At 39.4% G+C, this 12,801-nt stretch overlaps 1 protein-coding gene across 2 annotated transcripts in view; it reads right to left on the bottom strand.

Moving 5' to 3' along the window:
* The window catches only part of LOC119744316 (msx2-interacting protein-like), an 82,638-nt gene that overhangs the window by 54,313 nt on the left and 15,524 nt on the right, over positions 1-12,801 (bottom strand). For both annotated transcript variants that reach the window (XM_038220185.1, XM_038220186.1), the window contains exon 2: positions 5,164-5,412. In XM_038220185.1, the coding sequence (XP_038076113.1) occupies positions 5,164-5,412 (249 nt within the window). The remainder of the gene's footprint in view (positions 1-5,163; positions 5,413-12,801) is intronic.

The following is a 12,801-nucleotide window of genomic DNA, read 5'->3' as shown; positions in this document are numbered from 1 at the left end:
CTTGAAATCTATTAAAATTTAACAATGTGGACAAATGTAGGTTGACAATACGTGCATGCATGTGTGCATAATGTATACAAGTAGTTAAAATCTGCAACCATGCTATAAAAAATATCAGTGACTACGCATATTTTTTATGGGTTACACAACGGAAAATTTCAAGCATGCGTTTCAAAGAACACCCCCACCCCCGACTGATACAGTAGTAGCTTCACAATTGAGTAGTTTGTTTTGAGTGAATCTACTGGCGCAGCCTTGAAAGGAAATATAAAAACCAACAAAACAGCACAGTGCAGCTACGAAAGAAATCAATACATAGGTTGGGTTTGGCAATACTTATTGTCCACCGGTTTTTCTTAACACAGGCATTGGAAATAATAACAGTTAGACAAACAATAACATCCAGAGAGCGATCCGGGCATGCAACCACAAAACCTTGTGGTTTTTGTTTTTTTGGCAGGGAAGTTGCACTCTCAATAACCTTGTAAAGGAAAATTTTTGTAGGAGTACACAGCGGCACAAAGCTCTGTATCCTTTATGTTGGGGGGGGGGGGGGGTAGGCTGGCTCCAACAGGGCAAGGCTAATAGGTCAGAGGTCGGGCAACGGGATTGGCTGGCACAGGAAAGTGAGGAGGAAGGGCCTTGTATGTGGTTGGCAAGTCCGGTATGACTCATGCTGGTTGTGGCCTTTCAGGCCCCAGGGAAAGCGATGGCTCAATGTGAAACTAAAAAAATGTTGATGAATGTAGCGGCTGCTTAGCATGAGCGTTTACTGCAGCACACAGGGGGATCGGGGGGGGGGGGGGGGATGTGCTTTATGAGACATGTACATGTACATGTTTATAATAAATGTGTATGTATACATGTACTGGTACACCAGTGTGGTGTACAAATAGTCATGAGTTTGAATGGTGCACACACAAAAATAATTGAGAGATGAACATGTACACCATGGAGCTATGTGTGCACTGAACATGTAGGCCTACCGGTACCGTAATTTCCGGTAAGTGTGTACATGTACGTGTACAAACTGTGCATTGTACAAAATATATTACAGGCTCCCATTTTCAACTTTTCCTCTCAAAAAGGTTTATCGGAAAAGTTGTCTCAAGTCAATGGGATTGGGAGAAACTGTCAAGCAGAAACTGTCACTTATATTCATGGGAAAAATTTTAATTCTTGAAAAAACACACAAGTTATTTTGGAAGAAGAAGAAAATAATCGCACAAAATCGCACAAAAAGGCATGTTTTGTACCGTGTTCCAGGTTTTTTTTTAAAAGGGGCACGTTTAGCTCCGTGCAATTAAAAAACAAACCTCTTTCTGCTTGATACCGGCCCCACACTCATTTTAGATGGAGCAAAATCACTTAGCAGTTCCAGCCCATTCCATGAAGACTACACAATATTACACAGGATTAAGTGCGAAAGATGGGTTCGCATCCACTAGGCATATAGTCTGTAGTCCTCATCACAGCACTCCATAGGCGTAATGTATTGTACTGTAGTATATTGTGACAAACCCAGGTGCAATTACAGAAAACTGTTAGTCCTGCTATAAATATTTAGTAGGGAGCAACCATCCATGCATGGGAATCTGGCCTTTTATTGTTTCCCAGTACACAGCTGCAGTGAGCTGCAGTGAGCTGCAGAATCCATGTTGTAAAATGTAATCCGTTGCAACGTGTAATCAATGCACCGTATAAATCGAGGTCAGCCTGGTTCTTTCCTACACCCAAGTCCATGGGAATTACGAGCCAGTGATTCTAATCAGAGGCAAGGCACATTGATGGGCCCGGTCCAATTACAAGCTGGCTACACTGCACCGAGTGTCTCCACAGCTCTTGAAACTGGGTTCTAGGACCCCAATTCAGTTCATTCACAACGCAGCTTTGGATCTTTGGTGCAAACCGGGCGGGAAAAAGTCTCTTTTCACCTTGTGTGTCTTTTATTGACCCCCACATGTAATCAAATACTGTGCCATCCAGGGCAGCATGGAGCGCCTTTCAGATTCAACTCGGTGTTGAAGGGGCTACACTGTACATGATTGCATCAAGCATGCATCAGTTCCATTTAATACAGAAAACCTAAAGATTGACTTTTATCAATTCTTCAGTCCTTTTCAGAATTCTCAAATCCAATCCCAACTTTCCACGGAAGACGGCAGATTGAAATCCAATTGAAACTCGAAAGTCTTTTTTCCATGCAGTATAAGCTGTTTTCAAAAGAGGCATCTTGATCCCGGAGCAAGCTGTTGTTACTGGCTCAAAAGTAGCACTAGCAATCTCCTAGTATTGCATGGATTCTGTATCGGCACCCGGAGCAAGTTGTTGCTATTGGCTCAAAAGTAGCAATCTCCTTGTATTGCATGGATTCTGTATCACTGTCATCCTTTCCGTCAATGCAAGCGTTAACTTACTGCACAAATTCCCATCCAGTCTCAAAATTCCAAATCAGGACGGGTGTAAAATCCGGCTCGCTCCATGCATTCAAATGACTCACTGGCCGATCCTTCTGAGGCCTTTTTTTTGCAAAACACCTGAATAAATGCAATATACATTCACAATGTGTACAATGTAGGCCTATGTACATGTAGACTGGCCGTCCCCCACATAGAAATCTCGTTCAGAAATTGTCCAATGGCGCAGCTACATGTATCAGAATTAAATTGCAGTCAGCAGCATCGGGACCCCAACACAGAATACTGAGCTCCGATGATTCATGAACTGGCCTGTATTCAGTGCCTAATATTGTATTATTTGCATTTTTGTGTGTGTCAACAACTGCCCATCAAATACAACCAGACTTTACTACCCTGACGCACTCCAGTTATCACGTGTTGTCGGAGGGTCAAATGGACACGGCCCACAGCACACATTTCAATTGTTCGTCACTGAATGAATCTTTTATTGGTGGTGCCGTCTGGTGGCACCATGTGCGGTTTTAATGACAATGCAACATGGGTGTCGAATCATTAATTAAAACACCATCCTAGGCTATTGTTGTTATAAACACACAGATTGTCGGCTGTCTGGGCGGTTAATCTGTGTCAAATGGTGCCACAACTGGTGCTCAATATTAGATTTCTGTGTGGTTTAATGAATGGACAATTTCTTTTCACATCACAGGGGCATGCGACATGACTGTTTTCACAAAAGTGTTGTGATGTAAAGGATTTTTTTCCCCATCTGCTGAAAAATTGTACGCATGTATTTTTTTGGTCATTATTAATCCCAATTTGTGTTCAATGATGAACACTGTCATGTACTGTGTACCAGTACTTTTGGTCAAAAGATTCAAAATTATTTGGTTTCCGAGAATTGGAAAAACCAAAAATAGTGTGTAGCTGCACTCCTTGTCAAAGTAGATTGTACAAAAAGCAGAGTGTGCAGATGAGAGGTGAACATTCGCAACAAACGATACACACACATTCATGGGTTTTTCGTTGGGGATGGGAAACATTCTGTTTGTTTATTATCCGTCTGAAACTTCAGATAATTTTTTATGATGGAAGTCGGGTCTTGAACCATTGAATCACGAAACGTAATCATCATAATCATATTGTCCCTAACTCAATTCAGTGTTGTGTTGATAACCTATCAGTAGTCTGTATTTATTTCACAGGAAAGAGACCTACTGGGGAGATAACCCAACGCATTTTCCACTTAAAGGTCATCTGATGAGGTCGCTGAGATGAGGTCAAATCCAGCCCTTTCATTCTATTTTCCCCGGAGACGAGCTCTGGCAGCTGCCCCTTACAAACAAATTCCCGCTGGGGGGAATCCAACCTCAAGAAATTCCTCCACAAATCTATTCTTGGGTCTCCCGTAATGAATCCTATTGACAAGATGTATCTCCAGGTTATGTTTTGGGGGATTTTTTTTTTTCGTCACAAATACTGCCCATCCAAACATTCCTGAGTTTAACAGCTTAAGTTATTTCATGAATGCATTATTACCAACAAAAATGTTTGTCAACTTTACTGAACTTTAATTATGTTTAGCTTTTCAAGGCCATTTGGAGCATGCCATCACTGAACGCTCACAAAAGGCCCCCTTCAATGGCGAAAGCATTGTGCTAGCTATTGTACACATTATCCGTCGTGGGGCAGTTGCTTTGTACAATACTTGGCACAATGCTTTCGCCATTGACGGGGGCCTCTGTGAAGTTTACAGTGATAGTTTGTTCGGATTGGCACTACACTTGCACTTTAAGATTTGAGTTTCATAAATACTTGTTGTCCGACGTTATCATGTTAGGAAGGAAATGAACTGTATTTTTTTTTTTTTACACTGAATGTATTCGCTGCATGTCAAGACTGCTTGAAAGTCGCGTTTTTAATCTGTTACTGAAAAATGGCATACGCAAATATGATATTTATTAAAGTTAAGATATTTTCTTCGTTGTTAAATTTAAATTTAGTTGTTTATTAATCAAGCCCGAATTCTGCCGACTGTCAACCAACTCAAACGAGACAAAAGTTTCAATGTCCCCCCCCCCCCTTACCTTCCCGCCCTCTTCCCTTGCCAATTTCCAAAACAACAACAAGTCAGCAACATGTGTCCAGCCCGCATGACCCTTTAATCCAGATAATTCTGTTTGGCGTTCATATATTTTTTTTGTGGGGGACTGTCGTGACTCACAAAGGACACATCCTGTGCTTCAGACCTGGCGTTCTATTAATACCGGGAAGTATATATCCTGAGCCCGGCGCGATGAATAGGCCTTGCAACGAGATGTGATCCCGCAGCTCACCGCGCCATTTTTATCCGTGTTTTTACTTCCTTGTTCTGTTACGTGTAGATCAAGCGAAGTCCATGAATTAAATACAGTGGTATTCAACAGTGTTTGGTGCATTTACATGCCTTTTTATCGAGAATGTAGTTGATTGTTTCGGTTGTTTTTTGTATTCTTTGATTCTTCGTTTGTTACATATCCGGTTGATTGAAATGAAACGTCGCTATTGTGAACAGTTTTTACGGTTGGCTTTCTTAATGCACAATGAAGTTTTAACTTTGAATTTTTAAGTAGCAATATGCGGACTTCTATGTGTCTTATTTTTTAAATACACAGTGATTTTTGTTCCAATGACTTGATGAGATTGAAACCACGTCAATCTCCAGACACCTTTGTCTGCGGTTCTTCTGCGGACGCCTAACACTTACCCATCGCGACGAGAGTCGTACCGCGAGTGCCTGCCATGGCCTACATCGTAATCCCGGTGCGCTATAGAATCCTCGGGTATTAACGAGTCCGGGTTGTTGTACTCGATGCGCAGTTCACGATCTGCAATTTTGATGATTGCCTCGTGTGCCTTGGTTGCACTATTTATATCCACGAAGTCTACGAACGCCGAGAGCCCGCCGTCGTTGTCCCGCTTACCGGTAATCTTCACGCTGTCAACACGGCCATACCTGAATTTAAAAAAAAGGGGGAAAAAAAATGATAAAGTTAATACATATTGTCAAAATCTTCATACTTATTTTCTCGGTTCTGTTAAGTGAAATCACAGGCATGGTGATAGACTGCCAAAAATGAGTGTGGGACGTAACAAGAGTTGAACAACACTTGAAAGATTGGAAGGGGGGATTGGAGAGTAATGCGCTTTTATAAACAAAACAAAAACAAATGGCCACAAGTTTAACAAATTAACAAAACATGTGGATACTTTATGTATGAATATGTACCTGAAATATTGTAGTGAATTTACTGGCATTGATAATGTGCATGCAGTACAAATGCTCACAAAAGCTCAATGCTAGGAAATCACGGGCTGGAGAATAGGCACTACATGATAAACCTGACATATTATGTAAGATCTGTTCCTGCCTGCTTCCACTATTTACCTAATAAACCGAGACCTGAGCACAGCATGTATATGTTATTAATGATCTACAAAATATTTGTCAAAGGACTGTAGGTATTGGAAATGTTGGACAACTCTGGAAATTGAAGGATTTTTTTTGAATTTTTTTGGTGATTTACTTGGAAAGTGAAATTTTTTGTGAGGAAGCATGTTGCACAATACTACACGCAGAACAGGCAAAGTGATCATAATGTCATTGGTACATTTACTAGTAAGGGATGTGGTCTCGTCCATCACAAGTCCCTGCAAGTCCATCACAAGTCCTCCAGTCCCAATTCAACTCACAAGCTATTCAGATGAGCTTTGACAAAGGCATGCCTTTGTTATTGTTCATCTACTGTTTCCTGTGACTGGACGTGTGAGTGGACTCATGATTTACTTGTGACTGGACTTGTGATGGACACACTACATCCCTGACATGTAACCCTAACTCCCTATCTTGATTTACTAGGAACCGTACCCATAATGGCAAATTCCAACACCATATGGGAAACTGTGCACACATATTTCTGAGTTTGATTCTGGAGGTATGCCAACCCAATGTAAAAGACTGTCAGTTTTAATAGGGGTACTGTACCCATCCTGACAGATTCCAACAAAACATGCTGTTGGGGTTTGATGGGTTGAGTTCTGTTAGGGTTAATTAATATCCGAGTACTAAGATCTACCGGTATAGTGCCCGCTCTCTGACTGTGGTGTGACCACGGAGCTGCCCTTGTGAAATGATCAATTTCACAACTACAAACACGATACTTTTTAATAAAAGACAAAACGACAATGAGTAAAACAACCACTGCCGGTGGTTCGTGAAGGTCAAGTTCACACCACAGGACGCATTAATGATTGATTTTTCAGACCGTAGCCAACAACTGAACAGTAAGGGAAAATATGACGTCGATAACACCGGGTCGGACACGTGCATGGTTGAATGGCTACTTCCGCTGGACCAAACAAAATCAAACAAGTAACACAAGAGCTGAGCGTACTTAAAGGGAATATACAACATTTGCAAACGTCGACAAATAAAACTACCAAGTTGTTACGAAATACCTAATACTAGGATGTTGGTAAATGAGTCTAAAGCATCCTATAAATTTATGGCACCTGGTGTGAAGTCATTTTCAAGAAAATTGTATTTTTGTTTACATTTCCAACGGTGGTCTTCCGGCCACCGTTGGAAAAACCTAACTATTTTTCAACTACTGCTCCAAATTAACCCTTTAATTCAGTCAAAATTTTGTTTGCTATGGGTTACCGGTACATGTTCATGAACAGGTGCAGGCCAGCTAGACTGGTTCCCTTACCTTACAATTTTCCGGCATCTATAAATATTAAATTGATCCACTTTAACTTTAGTAGAGTCAGGGAACCAGACTACCAGAACATTTTTGTTTTTCTTGGTTTTTTTTCAGCATTTCCGAACACAAAACTTTAAACATGTCAGTGTAACAATATTTTGATCTATGATACTAGCCCATCAAAAAGTTCATTTCTGAAAATTACAGCAAAAGCCAATGATGTACATTCCCTTTAACATAGTTCAGCTATTGTCCATACTTTTTAACTTTTTTATTTTTTTGCTTTTTTTTTACAATATCTGTAAAAATGGCTGATAACACGAAGTGCCACAACAAACTTGTAGTTAAGCTTCTCAGTCAATTTGTAACAAAATCGCTCACTGTGCTAAATACATGTACATTATGAGTCCCAAAAATTCTTGACCACATGAAATGAAAATAACTTTTTTCAATGCATAAAGAAAATATTGCTTGAGTAAAATTTCTAAATTGATCGCCAACAAAACACGCAGAACAAAATCCCCCTTTCCTAAATTACTGACCCATGCTGGTGGCGTGTCATTTCTCCAGTAAAAATATGGATAACTGGGGGGGGGGGGGGGGGGGGGAATCCACTTTATTGTAACAGAAGTGTTCAATAAACTGCTCAAATGTATGGAAAATCAACGGCTGGAACTTGATTCTTTATTCTCTCAATAAGTATACCGTACCTGTAAACATATGCCTAAGTTTGTTTAAATGTTTCTGTATACAACCCAGCACACAAACATATCCCTCAAGAACTTTCCCACGTTCTAGAAATACAGATAATGGCATGCATGTACAATGAGGCGGTGTTTGTATTGATTGGTGTGTTACTAGTCAATATCAGTTTACCATAAAGGTCATGAGACTGAGGATATCATGCATATGGAAACCTACACCTACCGGGACATGCACCGTTGCATGTTCATGCGTGTCAACATGTATTTCCTAAACAAAAAAAATCCTGCAATTTCCTTATTTCCTTTTTGTCTGCGTAAGATGCATTATGCAGACCAACTGTACATGCAGGTCTGTGCATGAACTGCATCAGGCTGCATACATGTACATGTACATGTACATGTACATGTAGGCTATGTACCGGTACATGAGCATGAACATAAATTAGAGATGATATTGTCGTTTTCCAAAAAGTCTCAAAATTAGATGAAGACCTGGAAAATGTATTTTAAACACCGATAGTTTCTTCCTATTCTAACAAGTAACAGTGTCTTTCTCTCCGATCCCAAACGTCTGATTTCGGGCCCAAGTCTGAAAAATCTCATGTCTAACACATTATGGAAGGCAGTACGGAGTTTTACATGACTGTGCATGGTACGAATTAAAAGCAAGGCCGACTACAGCCGCTGCCTGCAATCAACCAAGTATTATCGCTCTGCCCTACAGGTAGATCTACCTGTGTACCTGAGCACCACACTGTAGCCATCCTCTATCAGACAATCTACAGGCAAATCAATCCCTACGCCCGTGTCATGTGACACAGTTTTCCGGTACAGCTCCGGCTGCTCCACTCCACTTTTCCTTTTTTATTTCCACGGCAGGAAAAAAAAAATTGATGATAGAAAAAAAAAAATAGAAGACCTCAGGTGAAATAGCTGCTTGCCGGGCACGGAGCGCAAGCAAGGCAGGAATGGAATACTGTATGGCATTTATTAGGGGCCGCGTTCGCTCAGCGGTGGTTGAGGGGCCTCTGTGGTCTGCAGAAGAGAATTTTATTACACAATGCGGTGATCCGCCATTGTGTAAGAGGAGAGAGGTATTCTCTGGTGATTTGATGCGGATTGTTGCCCGAACCGCACCCCATGAGGAAGTGAAATGCCAAAATTACCATCATACATGTGGTGACACTGCAATAAATTACATACACGTACATTTGTATGTTTCTACTTTCCTAAAATGTACACTGTGATATGGAGGGACTTGTACTAAAAACAAATGTACTTAGCACAGAAATTACTGCACTTTACAATGGGTGGATACAATGTATACAAAATGTATACAAAAAGGTGTGGCTCTTTCCACAGTATGAACTTGCGTTTTGAATTGTGAAACTAAATGTTCAAGTTGTATCAATTAAAACATGTTGTTCTCACATCACAAATGAGTGCGAGATCATATACTGGGAGATACCGTAGATCTCTTCGTATTAGGTGATAAAATCATAGAAAAAAATTAACAGAACTACATGAATATTATTTTCTTCCTAAAAGTTAATGTGCGTGAAATTCATATCATTAAATGCTTCATCAAGATATAAGCAGCATGAGTCATCGCATACCATATGGATGCTTGACTAAAAAGAAAATAGATATACGGCCTGTACGAAAAATATCCTTCAAACTAAACATATGTACATTGCGTTAGTTTCATTATGGGTAGAATATATGTAATTTTGAAAGGTGATATTTTTTATCAAGGGTTTAACTGTTGTAAAAATTGGCAAATTTGAGCAAGTCAATGGAACAAGTACCGTACATGTACGTACCGGTACAATTTGAACTGTTTTTCATGTTCTTAGTGAACCACAGAATTCAGCTTCTAAAATCAGAGAAGCAACTTAAAACACAACTCACGAGAAAAAAAATTAAAACGTAAAGGAAAAAAAAAAAAAAAAAAAACCCAAGTGAAAACAAGGACAGTCAAAATCCAGGGACGTGCGCATCCGCGGCGATCCAATCAGGCAACAGGTCAATTAATGAAGCCTCGGGGGGCGCAGTGCGCAACCAATTAACGAGTTCTCATCTCCCAGACGATGCTGTTTCTTCCGCAAGCTCTTGACGCAGTCGTTTCACCGACGGACACCAATTTGATCAAAATTCAGCTATAAAATGATCGCAATTTTTTTTTTTTATTTTATTGTTTTCTGAGCATCACCTGTCTTAGAGCCAAATTTCCAGTGAAGGTGTCTTTCAGGAAAGCAAAACAATTGGAAACACCGGTCGGTGCCATCATAGATATGTAATGAATTTGTTCCTGTTTCTGCTGATATTAATGAAGAATTGTATCAAAGCGTGAAGCAACAGGGTGTCGGCTTGAAAAACAGGTGTTCTTAACTCTAACACTGACTTCAATATTTAATTTTCTCTTGTTAATAAATAAAACTTTGCAAATTACTGGGCAGGGTCACAATGAATGTTATCACAAGCTCATGATGAGTTTTCTGACAAAATGTTGAACTGCTTTTAAAATAATTTATTTCTCTTTTAGATTTGTGTTAGGCTGAGGAATTTAAGCAATTTTCACAGTGCATGAAAATAAATTAATCCTCCAAAAAAAAAAAGTAACGGAATTTTAAAAGTATGGGTTCAGCCCCCCCCCCCCAAAAAAAACCACCCCAATTATGACAAAAAGATCAAGATAAATGTTAAGTATCACTGAAAATTTCAGGAATTTGCACCTGTTCGTTACTTAATGTTGAGAAAAATAAAAAACACGTTCCCATTCACCAGTTCTCTTAATACTGGCAAGATATGGCAAGATCATCAACGTAAATTCCCCCCCCCCCCCAAAAAAAAAAAAGATTTTTGATTTCAAGACTCCACCAAAATCGAAGACAGATAAAAACAATAGAACTGAACAACACAAATATTATACAAAACTCAATCATTCAGCATCAGCGTTTTAATGGCATTCTTTTCTATGTAAATGGAAATTATAAAAATCTTGAATATTACATACTGGTACATGTACAGTTGTGCATTAACATGCCAATATATTACAAACGTATGTACACGTATTCAGAGAGCCAGCAGACTAGACGACGCGATGTATATTAATTTGAGTTTTGCAGAATGCTAGGAGAGGGCGAACCACTCTTTAATTGAAGTTTTGTTACCCCTGTAATAACATGATGATTCCGGGTTTTGAGGATATACGGTTTGATGCAATTTAACAAAAACCTTTCAAATAAAAAAAATTGAATTTGAAACCATTCGCTTGTTTCTGGTATCATATGTAAGCAACGAAGTAATATTTCAAAAAGAAAATTTTTAAGCAAACTTCTTCTTTTTCTGTTAGTTTTGTACTTAAGTCCCACAAAACAAATTTCTTTACTTATCACTGCTTGATTATAAAGTTCCATGATTTTTACAAAGTTTTTTTAAAAATGTAACTCTCACAGGCACAATGAAGAAAATTCATGTTAATTAAAATTTCTGAAAACAGAAACAGTCTTTTTAGAAACAGTGTCTCCTTTTTTTCTCAGCATCTACATGAAACGTCATAAGCTGAAACTGGTCAAATATGTATTTTAAAAAATAAATTACAAAATAAATAAACATGGTCAATTTCCTCATAATACAATATTTTCAACCTGTTCAAAGCTTTGACAAGTGGCATATTTTGCATTACTATATGAATTGACAGCTTTGTGACACCATAGAGGAACGAGTAACAGCTCTATGGTGACACCACCAGCACTTCTTATAACAACTTGTACAGGTACATATTTACGCCACTGCCATGAATTTATTAAGCAGACCCCATTGAGAACTAAGCAATGAATAATCCTTTTTTTTCACAAGTTATGCAAAGCCCTTGGGCCACCAGCAGCTTTCCAAAAAGAAAACATGCAAAAGAAAAAGAAAAAAAAACAGATAAAGGAATACCATTCCATTTTTTTTCTGTTTTCGCTTAAATAATTCCTGTGTCTGTCTGACGCAAGCATTCATGCGTTTGATGTCGCGCCACCATATCATGATATTTTTTCATGGCAACACAAAGTACGTTGCAAGAGTTTTATAATACCAGTATTTGGAGGTATCCGGCAACAAAAACCAAGGCATTTATAATACCAGTACTTCCTTGTCAATTTCCAATAAAGGCTACCGGTGCTTCACACTTCAAGCGCATGTGATTGCGAAACAAATTCATCGTCACAAAATATGCACAATGTGAAGAGCGTTTCCCATAGATTCGACAGGCCTCCATGGAAATAATATTATGTACTCTCTGATTTCCTCAGAGTGAGAACTCACTATTTCCAGTGACAATTCAACTCCCACCGACTGAAACTAAGGGACCAGACGTTTTCGAGTGAAATTCATTTAATCGAGTAGATTGGGGTATCACTCAAGTTTCTACTTGCCAGTCTCAGAGTATTCCAATTAGTGGAGGGTGAATCGGAGATTTCTAAACCTAGTTATCCTAATTTTTTTCAAACAGAATATCAGTTATCAGATTTCACCGTAAGTTCCCATCCAGCTCACAGTCATGTCAACAAAAACTGACGGACCCGTGTGGTTCCGCATGAAATGCTCTCCCAGTGACTGGGCATAGTTTGCAGGATCCAATGACCACTGGGCCTGCACAAAAACACTCCAGAGCTGTAATGTTGGGGGGAAAACGGATGGGAACTCTCTGATAAGTCGAATGGGCAGGATATACACCAAGAAGACCACAAGCAAGTGAATGCAGTTACAACCAGCGACCACGGAGCAAATCAGGGGATGTTCCAGTTGCTTGCTTAAGCCTGTGTCACAAAACAATTTGAAGTCTTAATATTTTTTTAAGGTTGGTTTCATATATCCGGTTTCCAAATTCGAAACCGAGTAGTAGAATTCAAGCTGAACTTTTAAAAATCCAGATTTAAATCTCAC

This window comes from Patiria miniata, unplaced genomic scaffold (assembly GCF_015706575.1).
Source record: "Patiria miniata isolate m_02_andy unplaced genomic scaffold, ASM1570657v1 HiC_scaffold_7, whole genome shotgun sequence".
Lineage (NCBI taxonomy): Eukaryota > Metazoa > Echinodermata > Asteroidea > Valvatida > Asterinidae > Patiria > Patiria miniata.
The sequence above is the reverse complement of the archived record's forward strand: the minus strand, read 5'-3'. Positions and strand labels throughout refer to the sequence as shown.